The following is an 18445-nucleotide window of genomic DNA, read 5'->3' as shown; positions in this document are numbered from 1 at the left end:
TCTTCCGACCCATTCCATGACAAAAAAGAAGCAGAGAGAAGAATACACTGTATTGTACTTGCCTCTTACTCAAAATGTAGTCTGTTTGTGTGCTCTCTTAAATCCATTTTATAAATAATGGTCTTTTCTGTCATACAAACAATGGCTTTACGCTTATGAAAAAGTGTGTGTGCCAAATTATCATTGCCTTGAAATCTAGCATACTGTATTTTCTTTGCTCTGTTAAAAAAAGAAAATATTCTCAGACACCTTTGCTCCTCTATGCACAATATGAGTTTTCCAATTCAGTTTGTCATTCATTATCACACCCATACATCTTAATTAGGAAACTCTTATAATATATATATATATATATATATATATATTTTTTTTATTTTTTTTTAAGGATAAAAACATGTAATATATATATATATATATATATATATATATATATATATATATATATATTACATGTTTTTATCCTTAAAAAAAAAACAACGTAAACCTCAAATTTAAAGATAGATAAATTGAAGGATAACTTGTTTTTCATGACATGAATGACCTTCTAGTTAACCCCTTTCAATTCTTCTTTTAAATCTTCATTCCTGATCTTATTGCGTTGTTAGTTCTAACCCGTAGATACCTATTTTGCACTTTCCTCATTCTTTCTCTTGATTTAAAAACAGGTAAATGGTCACGTATTACTAGCCCTCTTTTAACAGTGTTCTCCGTGCCATTCATACAAAGAGTGTCCATTAATGTTGAACCAGTCGACATTACACACATTTCTTGCAGCTTCATTAACTAATTCGTTGTCCAGAATACTAATGTGTACTGAAATAGTTTCTTCTTCATTTAAAAATAAAAATAAAAAATACAATTTAGATTCAGGGTTTTATTTTGTCAAGTGCGTCGTTTCTAAAATGTGACGCGCGCCTTAGCCCCGCCCTGGCTGTGGGCTGATTGGGTTTACGAAACCGTGTCTGTCCTCCGATTGGCTTTCAAATACACGACACAGTTCCGCAAATCCAGACTGTTTGTGTTTTGTTGCGTTGTTGTGAAGAGCTCCTCGGACCACCACACAAGTCCACGAGCGAGGACCCAGTCCACGTCCTCCATCTCGGTGCGTAACTCCAGCTGCTTGTCAACAATGTCTATCTGAAACGTGGCGGACGCTTCTCGAGGCTTCAGCGGCGTCGTTTTTATCACCACACTCTTTATCAGCGAATGGTAATGCTAACGCTAGCTGAGTTAGCTACGGGGTCCCCCATCTAACCGGGGGACACAAGTTAATTAAACGTTAGCCGGCAGTCGTTCCACGTGCTGGCTCGCGCTGGTCCTTCTCGTTGCTCGTGTCGCGAGCTGGCAGAACAGATGTAAGACAGCCGAGGCTGAGATGGCAAGAGGGGCTCCTCTCTTAACTGCTGTCTGCAGGGTTGCATACGCGGTGGCCGGTGTGGTGGGTAACGTCTCAGGACACGACTTGTTATCCCCGAGGCGCGTAATGCTACTTATGCTGCACTGAAACAGACGAGAGTTGCTTCACCAAGTGGCTCCAGCAGGGCATCAAGACCTGCAGGTGAGGGCATCAAGACCTGCAGGTGAGGGCAACAAGACCTGCAGGTGAGGGCAACAAGACCTGCAGTCTGACCAGTCACATTAGTCCCTGTGGAGTTCCTGGTGGCACGTGGCTGCATGTCCCTGACTCTGAATCTTTGGTTCTGTTGCTGTCACCTCAACCTGCATTCACCAATGATCAGCAGCAGACGTTTCCCCCCCATTGCCCCATCCTCCAGCTCCTCCAGGGCAGAGGCTCCTCCAGGTGCTCTCAGGATAGATGTGGACTAGACTTCCATCAGCATGTCCAGGGTCGGCTCAAAGGTCTCCTGCTCACCATTGACCTGCCTGTTGTGAAGCCAGTCATGACCTGGAGGCATCTTAATCACACGTTGGAACACCTCGATGGTCACCGTATAATGTTGAGGACCCACCCTTTTTACTGTGAGCTCCCCTCGATGTCGGGGCTCCTGACCTGGATCCTAAGGGGGACCTCAGATGCTCCATGCAGGGGTCTTGATTCAGTCTCTTCCTGTCTGCAGTCACGCTCTGAACATTGCAGAGCGCCGATAGAGCGGCTCCCCCTTCACTTTGATACACCAGAGTCCTAATGGTCTTGTTGGAGGGATTCAGTTGTGAGATGGCTTGGTGGGACATTTCAACATTTTAAATTTCACTCTCCAGAATGAGGTTTTGAGGGAAGTTTCTAGTACTTTGTGAATATTAGAAACGGCGAACTGCTGAATGCATGTAAAATCCAGATAATGACCACAGTGTTTATGTACAGTGAGTCTTTTAGCTTGTCTACCAAAACAAAGTGCACCGGTTGAGTATGGGGACATCTTAACCTACACTTTGCAAGTGAAAGGAGTATTAAGTGTATTAAGGGCCGGTTCCACTGGTTGCTTTTGAGGATGCTATTGTGTTGGATTACCACCACAAGCTACAGCCTCAAACACAGTATTTATTGCAGGATTATTCTACTGGATTGTTAATTTTTATCGGCTTGTCTGGTCTTAAAGTTTTCATGGGAAGGAAAACTGCTTTTATCATGAAGCCACTAATGCTCAGTTTGTTATCCTATTCCTATTTTAGCCTGCTATCAGGATCATTACTGGTGTTTGTGCATCCTTATTTATGGGCCATAAAGGAATGTGTGCGCTGAAACAATAGGTTGATTGGTTCCAGCTTCTCGAGTGTAAAGGTTTGCTTGTCTCCGTTTCCGACTATCATTGTAAATTCAGTTCAAACAAGGGATGTGAGGCGGTGAAATGGTAACGGGTGTTTTTATCACATTGTTTGACGCAACACATACCGCTAAAACAGGTGGCGTTTCATGCTAATGTTTGCATGCCGCAGAGAAACAACAATGTTAATCTGTACACTTCAGTGTAAAGGGCGAAGGGATTGTGTTCATTTGTTTACTGCTGTCATGTTAAAATGTGTCTTTGTACATTTTCAGGATAAAAAAAAAAGACGGAAGACGAAATGGCATCGGACTCTCCACGCAGACCGAGTCGCTGTGCTGGAGGGGTTCTGGTGCGAGCACAAGCTGCTACGTAAGGACTATTGTTTTATTAGAAGTGGTGATGGATGGATGTATGTATGTATGTATGTATGTATGTATGTATGTATGTATGTATGTGACATGATCTTCTTGCTGTCACAGGGAGCAGTCCTACATGGAAAGTGTGGTCACCTTCCTGCAGGATGTCGTCCCCCAGGTAACCATTCTCATATTTCCTCTCATACCAACTGCTGTTCCAAGTTGTGTTCAAAGCTCCTGTTTGGTTTGAATTAGTATGCTTAGACTAAAAGTGACAACATGAGATCTACGTCTGCTTGCTGACTCACGGACTACATGTACAAAGTCGGACTGCACACTGAAAAACACTGGACGTGATGACGTACGATGCTTTGGCTTAAAGGAAATAATGGAGCTCGTTGCATTTCCAGATAACAATACATTTCAGGTGGAGATGAGACGGCTCCAGAAAGATCTCAGAAAACAAACAAACAATTAAATATGTTTGACGACTGTTTTGCCTTCTTATTCTGAAGGTTAATTGACATTCCATTTGTTGATTTACATCCGAGCACAAGTCATTTTCTGTCGGTACAATACTGAAAAGTACAGTGGTTTCTTTTCCACCAACTGTACTAATTATTATTATTATTATTATTATTATTATTATTATTATTATTATATAGCATCTACTTTATAATATCGGTATGGAACTGGGACACAGCAATAGTCTCGAGGCTTGAATAGCTGTTTCAAAATTATGACGAAGGTGCCTCACGTTGCTCTAGCATCTTTTAAAGTTGAGTAAAAATGACAAAAAACAATATTGGAAATCAAACTTATATTGTGAACGACTATCGGTCTCATGCTAGTTTCACATCTCAAAACGTGAAATTCCAAATCGTACTGGAAAGAATGGATAACTAAATTGCTCTGAAACTGTAGGCTATGCTTTGGAAATGGTTGGCAGTAATGTAGAGAACACACACTTTGTACTTTGTAGTAAAGGGCCTAAAACGCATGGAACAATATAAAAAAAAGAATAGAGTACTGCCGCGTACCTGAAGGATCAACAGGAGCTGATTAGAAGCCAGTGTGGAGACGGCTGCGTACCTGAGGGAATCTGCCGGTAGCCAGCAGCTATCCTTGACTCCTAGTCCTCCTGTGCAAACATACTCTCGGCTGGCAAACTGAACATGGTTAGTTATGCTGGTTCTGTTGGACAGTGTTGTATATTTTGTCCACCCTCTGCTCCGTCTGTCAAACTACAGGCATACACCGGAGCGCCACCCACTGACGAGAAGGAGAAAATCATTTGGGTTCGATTTGAGAAAGCTGACATCAACGGTAAGTTTGTAACTGTGACACAACTTAAGTTTGGTTTGTGAAAGACAAGTTAATTAAGCGTTAGCCGATGGTGTTGTTGCTGTGACACACACCCCTGAAACAAAAAAAAAACATGCAGAGGGGCAAACAAACAATACTGCAGTGAGGTGTGAGGGCGTTTTAAAGAAGACTTTTGATAGAACAGGAGCAGAATAATACATGCGTTAATAACACACTATTTATTTTATTTTTCATATTCGTGTTTGATTCAACACGTCGTCTAATTAACGCCATGTCTGTTTGCACAGACACTTCCCGCAATCCAGAGTTCATGGAGATGCACAGCGGCACCACGGACCCTCCTCTTTGCCTCATGGTCGGCTACACTGACGGCATGCAGATCTGGAGCGTCTCTGTAAGTCACATACCTCCCGGGCTGTGAAACGGCCACCTTATCCGTGTACCAGGAGCTTCTGGGCCACACCGATTCATTCCCATGGAGATGTGCACTGAAACACTCGGCTCAAAGTCTTGTCTTTGTGCAGTACTAAAGGGCTGATTTGAGTCTTCAGAAGTAAGAACCAAAAACAAGACATTGTGTTTTAATGCAAACCCTTTCAATGTTTAGATTACAATAACAGACAAGCTTAACCAGGGCTCTGTTTTCAGAAAGCAGGATGAACAAACCCCGACCCGGAACTTTGAGTTGAGTTTTCAGTTCCAGAACAGCTGATCAGAGTCTGTTCAGTTAATCAGCTTCACCTAGCAACAGGCAAATAAAAGGCGGAGCTTACATTTTAATCCAGTGGACGCAGAGATGCTAATAAATGCTTGAATCAATGAGGTAAAACCAGTGGCGGGCCGTGGATTTGGTACCTACACCTGCTGTGTCTGTTTAGTTTAACAGCAGAGAAGGCTTATCGGGCCCTGACGTCCCACCACTGGTTAAAACAATGAAGTTGTATTCAGCGTTGTCCATTCATTTATCATCTTCCATCATCTTTATGGATGATAGAGTGGTGGGCTCTGCCTCAGCCCACATTACATTTTAAATGTATTTGTTCAGCTTTAATCTGACCAAAACACAGCCCGGCCACTGAAGGTGAAAAATACAATGTGTGTCCTGATGAAACACAAAGTCATGATCATAAGCTCACAACCTGATCCAGTAATAATGCATTTGGTGGTATGCACTTCGAGGTGAAAGAACGGTGGTTTTTAAACGTTCCACATCTATTTTGATCTTTACAGCATTCCGTAGCTTTATTTGAGCTCCTTCAACACATGTAGTACATTAAACCCGTCACTGAAACGCTGTTAAAACGCATTCAGACTATTCGCAGCCTATTTAAAAAAAAAAAAAAAAATGAACTCACTTTTTAAACCTCATTCTGCAGCTGAATTACATTCTGGCTCACAGCAAACCTCATTTTATACGCGCCGATTGGTTGGGAAATACAACTGCCGGCAGGTTAGGTTCAGAGAGTCAGTTCCTATGGTTGCTTACTGACCAGTTTGAGTTTCCTCTTGTTGTTAGGGTTAACTAACTAAGATCTCCCTCCTCTTGCTTTCCGGAACCTGTAGGTATAGGTCAAGAAGTTGTTTACATGGTGCTTCCATCAACACATTATGTAAAAACTAGCTTCATAGCCTATTTCTTGTTTGTTTGTGTCGATCCAAACCGACAGACTAAAAGAGTTTGAAAACAACTTTTGTGACTTACTCTGTCAACGGACAGCCCTTACCATTGATTGGGTGACGTCCACATCATGCGCTTATTGGGTTCAAAGGTCAAACTCCAGTCAAATCATTGGCTGACCCTGGTTCTGTCGAGACATGTCAAGAAATGTAGCTGTTGTATCTGTGTGGAGTGACGTCCATCAGTCAGACCAAGCTGCTGACTAAACGTTAAACTCCATACCGTTGACTGTGGGTTTTATTAAAGGTTTCACAAGTATAAATACCTCCTGTGTTTCAGTAAATCAGTTCTATAGATGTTTCCTCTCTTAGCCAGGTCACCAGTTTGACACACACAAAGCTTCCTGGAGATGCTGTGCAGTGAAATACAGCAGAGTCTGAACTAGAATAGGTTTTACAGAGGCATCAGTATGCAGGAATAGGAGAGTAGAGAGCTTGTGAATGATGGTGCCCAGGGAGCTAATTTACATTAGTCTTTAATCAAGCAGACAAACATCGGACAGAACAAATGTTCAGTCAAATAATTTGGGACTATTGCTCCAGTTAGATTAAAGATATGAACATTAAAAAAAAAAATCAAATAGATGAAAATGTATTTGTCATGTATGTAAAAAAAGTTAAAAGACAATACCTAATATAATTGATCAATAGCAACTGAAATATATGTATGGTAGTCATCTTTATTTAGTAGAGTTGAACGTAGAATACACAGTTCTCTCGGTTTATGGTCATCACTGTTGCAGTGCAGTCGGTGTCCACTAGGTGGGAGTGTTGACCACGTTCTAGACAGTGTTGGGTTCAAACGTTAGTGCTTGCCTTCTCCTCAGGTCTGTAACGGACCATAACAAGTCCTCAGCATCCTGCTGAACCAAAGTGGAGGATAAAGAATGAATGCGGGTCGTGGGCAGTGACTGATGTTTCACATCTTTCATTGAAGTGCAGCCCATCAAAAAGTCGCTGTTGGACTTCAGCAGACATGAATTCCCTATCACAATGCTCTCATTTTATTTTGCCAAAGCCTTCTTTCTTAAATCTTTTTAACCGGTCACCAAGCATAAGTTTAAATAAGAATATATAAGAATAATTAATTATTAGCAGGTGCACCAACTCAACAATTATATAGACACATATTCACAAACTATTGGTCCACTGGGTTGCAATATGTCTCTAAACACAAATGTACACACATACATGTATATTAATATTAATGTGTGTATACGACCAAACAATTATTTTCAATGACTGTAGACAAAAAGTACAGATCGTCAGAACAAATTGAAATTCAATGTAACGCCACAAACGACAACCCTAGAAACTACCATACAGTAATAATAAGAGTCTTATTCATGTATTTCTAGACATGTTTAGTATTGTGGCCTTCGTAGTGATCCTCCGTGCTGAGCAGCGCTCACCCGTCTCTGGAGCGCTTCTCTCCGTCTCATCACGTGGTCCACCATCACGCTTTACTTTTGCCGACGTTGAGATGGAGGTTGTTGTGCTGGAACCAACGTGTCCGGGCTCTGACCTCCTCTCTGCAGGCCGCCTCATCGCCGCCGGTGAACGTTAGCAGAATCAACGAGTTCCAGCACTCTCCTGGTGTAATGTGCAATATGGCCACTAGATGGAAGCCTTTTAAAAATATGGTGACTCTGGTTAGTATGACCTCTTGTTATTTTACAGGTCAGATGTAAACCGCAGAAATTGAATAAATAACATAAAAAACAAATATCAGACAGGCACACGCTGTAAACTGCTAAACACAAGTGTTCTCTGTTTTTTTTGGGATTGTTTATCTTTGCAAGCTGCATGTTGAGATCCATTTCTCTATTCTATTGTGGCGACCGGGCCGAGCTGTTCCCGAGCAGAGTGGTCGCGGTGTCTCATCCAGGAAACGTCACGTCCTCGAAGTCGCTTTCGGTAAAATCATTATAAGATCGTCTGCTCTGCGACTTAACAAATGACCCCTGATGCCGCGGCGGCCTCGCTCTCCGGGTATCGCCTTTCATGTACTAGCTGTCACTGAAACACGCACACTTCACATGCATCCTGTGAGATCTAAACACACCAAAGTCCTTAATCAGTCTCTTTTATAAACATCCACCGGCCGCGGGTAAGAGGACACACTTACTTTACCCGTGGACGCGCACATCGAACACTGTGATGTGGCAACTTCTGTGGTGCTCTGATGCTGGAACAAGAGAATTACAGCTGTTTCAGACCCAGGACGCACACACCCGGTAGAGCTGTGAGGCCCCACAGCCTCTCGCTTTCATTTGAACCCAAATCCCGTGTCGCACAGCGCTCCCCAGCCTGTTATCGCGCGCTGTCCTCCCTCACTGTTTTCCTTTCAGTTTTTTTTTAAGTTTATGGGATGTTTCTGGGTCGTGTTTTTTCACAGGGTTTTAAGTAAGCACTGAAGGTGACTCGGTCTCTGGCTCTTGAGTGGTTGTGAAGTGTTTGTGACAGTTGCTAAGCCAACACCCTCTGTAATGGCCTGGCAGAGTACGGACGCACACACACACTCACACACTGGCGAGATGGGAACTCCTGACTGGTTGTATGGATGCTGACAGAGCTGTTTAGGAGATGTAGATAACTGTCTCCTCACACTGGAGAGGTGTCATCCACCGCAGCCTGATAAGAGGCAGACTGTGGTGGACGGGTTGAGATGAAATTACCTGCGGAGAAGAAAAGTGTCTGCAGCAAGTGTCAGTGGATGTGCTGAAGACCTGGAGCTGTGCTCCAAAAGAAAAACGCAGTCCTGCCCTAGACTTGTTGATGTAAACATGTGATTTAGGATGGGAAGTTTCTGTAATACAGACACCGGAAGTGCACGTTTCATGTGAGCAAAGCATTTGAAGGACCCAAACTAATGTCCTTCAGCCATTTTAAGAAACCTAGAAGTGATTGTCTTTTATTTATGAGTTGTTGTAGAAATGTTTCATTTTAACTTCAGATGAATGTGGATATTTTGGGTGCTATATAAATAAATAACTTTCCCTACAGTGTTGACACCTAACTTTGTACCTTTCCTAAAATCTTCTGTTAGTTACATGCAGTGACGTGGGGTTAACAGAATTATCAGGAAGGAAATCCAGGCCCTACAAAATCTATTACAAAGTATCTATAACGCCGGCGTCCTCGTTCGACTCTACTGTCTTTTGAGCGGTAATCAGATAGAATCAAGTCGTGAACGAGGCTCAATAACAGTCCGACGTTCGGATAAATATGGGCGATTAAGCTGTAAAAACTTCTGAGACATGGTCATGGCCACTATACACCTGTACTGAAATACTAATCATTTTCTTATTTCATATGCATTTTCACAATTAATTTAAATGAATTGGTTGATTAATTTGTTATATTTGAATCTGATTTAGGACTAGAACAAGTTCTCACAATCTCAGATTAATCTTCAGCTTCTCCTGTGTGGCGTACACTGTTGAACTGCTGTCTCATTCTAAAGAGGGGAGGAGTGAAAAAGGTTAATGTCCTTGAAAATTAAATTGCAACAACTGACCAATCCTAAAACCCCTTTCTGTAAAGCACAGCTGAATACTTCCAAACATGAATAGCTCCAGAGTTGGACAACCCAGTGACTGATTTGACGATGTGATAGACGAGATGCGCTCTGCACGCCTGATCATTACTCGGTTTTATCCTGAGATGCCTCCCAAATATACGTATCTAAAAAAGTTTGCTTTTTGTTTGCTCAGCAGCGTACGTAGTGCTGCACGACTCGGCGTGTGCACACTCATCGTTGTCGTGCTGCGTGTTCTGGAAGCCCATGCTCAAGCACCTGTTACTGTCCGATCCCTGAAGCACCTGCTCCCTCCAATATGTCCAGCACTGTGTTGCTAAGCGGACTCACTTGTGAATATGCCCCAGATATCTGTTCACAGCTTATGGTATTACATTTGAGAGATTAAAACAGAAGAGCAGACACTGTGATTCCACAAAAAAACATTCAAGCCACAAATGAAATGAATATATTGAATAACTGTGCTCAGGGAAAACAATTTTGAAAAAGCAATTTAGCATATTGCGTACGCCGGGTCCGCTAATGTAATGGTAGGAATGTTGTTGATGGCAGTGGATGTCACACAGAGCCATGTAAGGCGAGGATGAGCGGCGGGGTAATGCACAATAACCCGGCGCATTAACCTCCGGCCCTCCCCTCTTCTCGTTTTAATCCAGCAAATTCCATTATTCACCCTCGCAGGTCCATTTGCCTGTGCAGGAATCCCACCCTGCTGCCAGCCTCCTTTTTATTCCTGCTATCAGTGCTCGTATAACCTGCTCGTGTCTCCAGTGTTAATCTACCACTGCTGCCCTCAAGCACTCTGAATAAAAACACAGCTCCAAATCCGCCACTTTGAAAAAGCTACTAATTGCACAAAAGAGCGATCATCCCTTCAGATGGGTTTAAAGACTTCAAACAACCAGATTAAAGCACTAGTAAAGTGATAATGCAGGTTTCACTGTAATTTAACGCATAAAAGAATAATAAAAGTGGGGCATTCTGCGCTCAGAACAATGATGTGCCATTACACACGCTAGTCACTGCCGCTCAGACCATTGACCTAATATACTGCCGTCACATCGGAACACATGCAGCTTAAACTGGACAGGGCGGACACAACCACACATCCATGTACATGCTTTGCACTCTGGCTGTATTTCCTCTGTAACAAAGAGCAGACAGTCAACTTTTTAAAATCCTCTTTAATATGGCAACCGTCAGTGTTTATCCCGGAATGTAATTTCAAGCCTTTGCGAATGTGCTGGAATGCAGTGATCAACAATATAAATGGGCGGCTGTAGCTCAGGGGGATGAGTGGTCGTCCCGCAACCACAAGGTAGCAGGTTCGATCCCCAGTACCCCCATAGCTCACATGTCGAAGTGTCCCTGAGCGAGACAGTGCTCCCCGGGCGCCCCACAGGGCTGCCCACCGCCCCCCCCATCCAGGGATGGGTCAAATGCAGAGAAGAATTTCCCCAAGGGGATTAATAAAGGGTAATTTCTTCTTTCTTCTTCTAAACACTTGAATAAACCTTACGGCTTATGTGCTTTCCTTCCTCAGCTTATCTTTACGTGTGATGGTGCATTTTATAAGACTTAAATATTTGGTATATGCTGATAGGTCTGGATATACAGCTTTGATACTCTTGGGTACCGACCAAATAATCAGTTACTCTCATAGACGTCCGAGTGATGAAGAAGTGAAAATTAAATTTGTGTTTAGCATTGCACATTGAAGCACTGTGCGTTTGCATTGAATGCTCAGTTTTAGCCTGGCTTATTTATCTTTTGCCGTCGTTTTATGAAGGCAAAGTTCATCTACTGCTGGCAAAATTAAACAATGATGTATTTTCGACTTTTGTAGAGAAACATATTTTTTTCATTTTTCCTTGAAACTTTGGTCTCATAAGAGGTATAATGGGTATCATATTAGCTCCAGCGTTAAGGCATTTCTTACAAAAACCAGCCACACACAGCCAGGGTTATTTAGAAAAGCTAAACCTTCAACACCAGTGGACGGCTCTAAAATGCTCTAATGTGCAGTTCTACTTTCTCTTATCTTTTATTCTGGGGGGAATGTAGAAAACTTTATTTAAATGATTGTCTCCACACGGCTCTCAACCGCCTGAGCTAGCAGCTACTGGGGTAAAACTGTTCTGACGGAGCTAACCGTGTTTACCTGAGAGGGAACTGGAGAGTGGGCTTTGAACTGCTCAGGGAGACATTACTTCACTATATCTTCACATATCATGTAGTTGATGCGTTGAATATCATAGAGAGAACCTTTAAACATTGAGGCTGCAAATACTGGAATCACCCCATACAATACCCACCATGTGCAAGCTTTCAATTGTAGAATGTAAACTCCCCTGTGGTTGGTGACACCCATACATTCCCCCGAGTAAGCTATAATGAGCATGGCCACACTCCAGTAGACATACCCGCATGTTCCTGACTTGTTCCTTGTTGTTAAAGGTTCACCAGAGGCCTTTTGGTAAATAGAGCAAATCAGTAGCTGAAGTAGGAACATGAAAAGTAGCATCACACCTGAGACCTGTTGAACATGACGAGCTTCACCTAACGTTTAGTCTAAGAGGAGCAAAGGGGAATTATTGCAACCTTCAACGAGGTCATTATCATGCGATCAAAAACAGAAGGCAATGTCGGGAGATTGTAAACACAGCCGAGAGTGTTTCTCTGCTTCCAGTCCGATTGGGACAGAAACCCAATCGGCTGCTCTCCGCTTGGTGTTGACCGTTATCTCCAACCCTGACACGTTGGCTCCGTCACAGTAAGTGGAGGCAGCTTGTTGGCGCTGCGATGTCACCCAACCTTTCATGTTGTGCTCTGGCTGAAACTTCTCCCTCCCTCTTTCTCTGTATCGCACAGCTGGAGTAGATTACTTTTCTTACAGTGTGAACAAATACATGTTTGCCCTTGTGCTTTTATAGGCTTATATCCCTCATGGTCATTTCACACTTTAGAAAAAAGGGCATATTTTCCCCTTTACGACCACATGAAGGTGGTTTTTCCAAAAACGCACTTTAGATCCGACAGCAAGAGACGGGAAAGGACGTAGGTCTTATGGCCACAGGTAGACAGTATCTCTGGATTCCATAAAGCCTGAATTTGTGGTTTAAGCTCAACTTAAAGTTTGGTCTTTAATTCCTCCTTTCTTTCAGTTGGCAGGGGAAGCCCAAGAGCTGTTCTCCGTGCGCCATGGTCCTGTGCGAGCTGCCCACATTCTGCCAGCGCCTCATATCAGTGAGTATCTTCAGCCCTTGCCTAACAATGAACCGACAAACTCACTGATCAAAGCACACACTACGAGGCTCTGATCAGTGTTTCTGCATATTGTTTTGTATTGGTAATGTTTTCGACCTCTGTTGCGTACCATAAGGCTACAAATGCTGCTCCATCACGGCTCAGCTTTTTCTTTGTTGTCGTATGTGAACTGGTTAAAGTATTTTTTACATCATAATGGCACCCTTGTCAGAGAAGAAACAAAGAGTCTGCCTCCCAGCATCTCATAATCTAGGCCTAGGATAGGCCCACTGAGATTTAAAATCTCTTTTCCGAGGGAGTCCTAGGCAAGATGGCAAACTTTGGCTAACCTGATTTTGGCATTCAAGGTCGCCTCTTGAAATGACATTTTGCATGGCGCATCCCTACTGCAGTTTTGGGTTGTGGGTATTTCAAGTGGTGCTTTATCATTAAGATGAAAGAGTTCCGACTTCCGGTTTTCTCATGGAGTAGTTAGACGCCGAATGAGACCGCGCTCCCAGATATATCGCAATTCACCCACGGTCAAACTCGAAAATTCGATATTTATCAGAGAAAGAGATATATGAGTGGGAAAATAACCACCAGAAGCCATAAAGGAGAAGAAAAAATGCCAAAACCTCAAGATAAAGCAAAAGCTGGCAACATCGAAGCAGATCACAGGCAAAATGAAACAGCTGATCCCGGTGACATAATTAGGGCGATAAAAGAGCAAAAAACTGATCTCAAAGGAGACAACGACTGCCTGAGACAGAGTTTGTCCGACCGAGTTGGAGAGGCGGAGACCCGGGTTGAACAGGTAGAGGGCTGGGCGGTGGCGGTGACAGGAGCGCTCTGCACCTGCCTGGAACAGCAAAGAGCCCTGCAACAAAAACTAACGGACTTAGTCCCGGTCCAGGAGAAACAACATGCGTCTCTTTGGAGTGGCAGAGGGAGAGGAGGGAAACTCCGTACAACAATTCATCACTAAACTCCTCAAAAGTGAGCTGCCAATCCCACAAGACTTGGATCTGAAAATACAGCGGGCTTATAGGTTCGGGGCGCAGAAACCCCGTCCCAAAGCCCCCCCGAGAACTATCATTATTAACTTCCAGGAGTTCACAACCAAGGACATGGTACTGAGAGAAGCTTGGAAAAAGGGAAAAATCCAATTCGCTTCCAAACACCATCCACGAATATCCGGGTTCACCGGGATACGGGGACCCGAACATACTGCAGTGCACAAGAAGCGCAGCGGGAGCTGAAGAGACGCGGATTCCCCGTGGAAGAGCTGGAGACTACCGAAGGAGAGAGCAACCTGGAAACACGGCTCCGTGAGCTTCTGGGATGGCAGCAGGCATCGGGTCGCCGGGAGACGGGACCAGCCGTGGCGCAGAGAGCGAGGGGTAAACTCCAGGAGTTCCAGAGGGGACGCGCCGAGCAAACATGAACGGAGTCTCAAGCCCCACGACCCGGTATGACTGTTGTAATTCTGAGACTCTAATTTTTACTACACTTAATTGGTATCTTGGCTCTATATTGTCCTAAGAGGAAAACTTATAACAATATCCTCTTATAAAAAGAAAATAAGGAATACAATGCTTGAGAGGTTGTATAACAAACTAAGGGAATTAGAAAAAACCCACAAATTGAGTTTAGCGCCAGATACATTAGGGGAAATTAGAAGAATTAGAAACGAAATTAACAGTTTGACTACACAAGAAATCAAGAGAAACTTAATGTTTTTGAAACAGAGACACTATGAAAGTGGATCCAAATCAATGAAAATACTAGCATGGAAATTGAAAAAGAAGATGGCAGAAAACACAATCCACAGAATTAGGGATCCAAGAACAAAAGGGATAAAAAATAGACTAAGTGAAATTCAGGAAGCCTTTGAAGCATTTTACATAAATCTATACTCTAAAGTTCCGGGGGGAGATGTAACCCAAATTGATAGCTATCTAAATTCCCTAAAGTTGTCCACTTTAAATGAAGACCAAAATAGAAGTATGACGGCAGACATAACTCAAGAGGAACTAGGATCAGCAATTAGTAGGTTAAAATTAAGCAAGTCTCCAGGATCAGATAGTTACACGGCAGAGTGGTATAAGGAATTTAAAAACGAGCTGATCCCGGAGATACTTCCCACTCTGAACTGGGCTTTAAAACAGGCGCAAACACCACTATTATTATTCAAGGTACAGAGCACAAATTGGCCTGTTACGCGGATGACATCTTGATCTACCTGGAGCAACCAACATACTCTCTACCTTAACTGATGAAATCATTTGAACAGTATGGTAAACTATCAGGGTATAAGATTAACGTGGGTAAAACCCAGTTTCTCTCATATAACTACAGCCCACCAAGAGAAATTGAAAATAAATATCCCCTTGCATGGCAAATAACATCCTTCAAATATCTGGGCATCGATATTACAAAACTATAACTATGATCCACTAATAAGAAAAATGAAGGAAGACATAGCAAGATGGAACTTAACTCCTTTCCTAAGTCTCACTGCGAGGATTGAATCCATTAACATGAATGTACTGCCCAGACTACTCAGTATCTATTTCAAACTGTGCCAACAGAGATTAAGCAAAAACACTTCCATGAATGGGACAAGATGTTATCTAGGTATATTTGGACAGGTAGAAGACCCAGGGTCCGTCTCAAAACCTTACAACTACCTAAAGAAAAAGGAGGATGGGGCCGACCGTCTCTTAGGGATTATTATTTGGCGGCACAGATGAGAGCGGTAATATGCTGGTGCAACCCATCGTATAAGGCTCAATGGAAAAACATTGAAGAGAAAACAACCTCCACCCCATACAGGCAATCCTAGCTGATAGCAACCTACAAAGTCACATACATACTACTGATAACCCATGGTTGAAGTGGACTCTTGAAGTATGGAAAACCATTATAAGAGAACACAAATTAGAGGGAGATATTGTAATACTTAAATGGTGCGCGTATGATTCCGACTTCACACCGAATAAATTGGATACTAGATTTAGGGATTGGACAGCTACAGGAATACCAGCCATATGCAAAATAATGAAAGGTGGCACACTGCTTAAAGAGAAACACTCACTAGAAAAACAGGACTTCTATCGATACTTGCAGATGCTACACTTCGTGAATACGAAGATGAAAAATATGACAAAGAGTACATATCTAATAGAACTGATTAGAAAAGCATATAACTCAGATATAGGCAGTAAAATCATCTCAAAATGTCTCTTGAATTTTAAAGCACATTCAACCTCTTATATTAAAACAAAATGGGAGAAGGAGGGAGGAATGACTATATCCGAGGAAGAATGGACAGCAATATGGAAAAATGTGATACGGTATTTTATTACACCCTCTCAGAAACGGCACTATGATAGTAACCCTCCTGTTGGCTGGAGAGGATGTGGGAATCAAAATGCAAACCAATATCATATTTTCTGGGATTGCCCTGCTATCGTAGACTACTGGAGAGGGATACACACCGCCCTACAGAACATGTTTGAAGGTGAGATACCTCTGGAAAGTAAGTATTTAATACATGTACTGCTTGTGGCTGGCAAAAAGACTCTCACCAGGAAATGGTTCTCACAAGAGAGCCCCACTCTGAATACATGGATGGACATTACAATGGACATTTACAACATGGAGAAGATAACCGCATCTGTCAACCACACACTGGAAAAAAATGTGGGATATTGGAAAAAATGGGTTGCATACGTGGCACCCCACAGACCTGATTTTGTTTTCATGGATTAATGAATGAGAACGAGAACAGATCGCTCCTTAGTTATACATTGTTTTTCTTTTTGCTCTTTGTTTCATTTTGTTTCTTTCTGTTGATTGTTCTGTTTTTTAAAATGTTTAAAAAGTAAATAAAAGAAAATAAATAAAAAGATGATGGAGTTCCCCAAGCTGAAGTCGATCTACGATTAGTGTGGCCTGCTCCGTCGGTGGTGGAAAGCCTCTGAAGTCAGTGCTCACTCGCTGCCAAAGCTCTGCTGGAAACCTCTGACTGAGCCGTCACTGTTCAGTGAGCCGTCTCTACAACACCTCAACCTACATGTTTAATACTTTGTTCAGCTAAACCTATATTGTGGATGCCATTTTTACATTTGTTCACTGTAATGTATTCCATGTCCTTTCCTTAAATCTGGTGCTGCCTAATGTCTGTTTAGATTCCCAAAACATTAAACATGGATCCTAGTCTGTTTTAAAACGGTATTCTTTTTTTCTTCTTCTGTAGCTGCCATTTTTTCAGCATAATTTAACAGTTATGCAGGGGACTGTTCAGAAATACCAATTATTACAATAATGTAATGCTGCCAGACAACATGTTCCATCAATAGTAAAGTCATCCTGGTAAATAAGAAATCAAATGGTTCCAGAATTTACAAAGGGAGGCTTGTACCTGCATTTACCGATTAGTCTATTAGTCTATCAGCAATCTAACAGCCCCATCATTTTAATTTATTACACCAAAAGTAAAATGTGTATTGAGGGCGACGACAATCATAACTTATGATGATAGACAGTGGAAGTTTCTTAAAAAAACTCAATAGAAGTTTTGAATGTAAAAAAAACATTTGGTACAAACCTGATTTTCAGAGTTTGGAGGACGTCCCTAATTTTCTAAATTTCAAACGGCAACAATTGACATGGTCTTTGTGTTATTTTGTAATCCTCCAACTGAAAAGAATAATCTTGAATCTTGAAATGTGTTGACTTTGCTTATCATTATTACAGAACACTGCAAAACACTTCAAAAAAATATATTGTCCCTAAATCCTTTTTTTTTTTTTTAACCAAAGCGTGACACTGTAAAGTTGAGTGCAGTGCTCTGATCCTCAAAGCTCTGGTTTAGTGGTTCAACTGATTAGATCCTCTCCAGACATGAAGTTAACATGATCTCTGCAGGTGTCAATCAGAGCTGGGAAAGCGGCTGTTTGGCCTCTCTGGTTTGTGCCATTTCTTTTTTTCAATGAGAAAATCGCCTTTTTGTTCTGTGTCCGGGTTCCGGTCTTTGGCAGATTTCAACAACACACAAAGGCAGCATTTGAAGAGTGCTGGAAGTGGATGAAAGCAAACCACAGTAATAAGAAGCAGCAGATATCTCCGACACATGAGGGGAGCAATTCTCTCAGCAGAAAATAAATATGGATTGTACGACTGGAGGGAAGGACAGTGATTGCAATCTGCTCGGGTGCGAACAGTGTTGCACTGTGGCTAGCCATTTAAAAGGCCAATTGTGTGGGACGCGAGGCCGTGGGTGGGCAGACTGAGAAAGACCCGAAAATAGGTGTTGATTATAATAAGGCAAGTTTCTGTTTTCCTAGAATAGAGAGTAGTGGTTTTCCAAAGGGAACAAACGCATTTAACCACATCCTCTCCGGAGTTTACAACCTGCGATCATCCGTTGTCCTGGAAAGATGGGACAACACTGTTCCCTTGATTGATAACAAATGAGCATTGAGGAAATGTGAATATGTATTTATGATAATATGTACTGTCGGTCGGTTTGGGACGGTTTGTATGTCTTCACGATGGAACTTGGG

General features: G+C 42.4%; 1 protein-coding gene across 2 annotated transcripts in view; it reads left to right on the top strand.

Annotated features, from left to right (window-relative positions):
* Window positions 1-3024: 3024 nt before the first annotated feature.
* The window catches only part of bcas3 (BCAS3 microtubule associated cell migration factor), a gene marked incomplete at both ends in the record, with an annotated part of 311433 nt that continues 296012 nt past the window's right edge, over window positions 3025-18445 (top strand). For both annotated transcript variants that reach the window (XM_079225410.1, XM_079225409.1), the window contains 5 exons: window positions 3025-3095; window positions 3206-3260; window positions 4333-4408; window positions 4696-4802; window positions 12791-12872. In XM_079225410.1, the coding sequence (XP_079081536.1) occupies window positions 3025-3095; window positions 3206-3260; window positions 4333-4408; window positions 4696-4802; window positions 12791-12872 (391 nt within the window). The remainder of the gene's footprint in view (window positions 3096-3205; window positions 3261-4332; window positions 4409-4695; window positions 4803-12790; window positions 12873-18445) is intronic.

This window comes from Taurulus bubalis (assembly GCF_910589615.1).
Source record: "Taurulus bubalis genome assembly, chromosome: 10".
NCBI lineage: Eukaryota > Metazoa > Chordata > Actinopteri > Perciformes > Cottidae > Taurulus > Taurulus bubalis.
The sequence above is the reverse complement of the archived record's forward strand: the minus strand, read 5'-3'. Positions and strand labels throughout refer to the sequence as shown.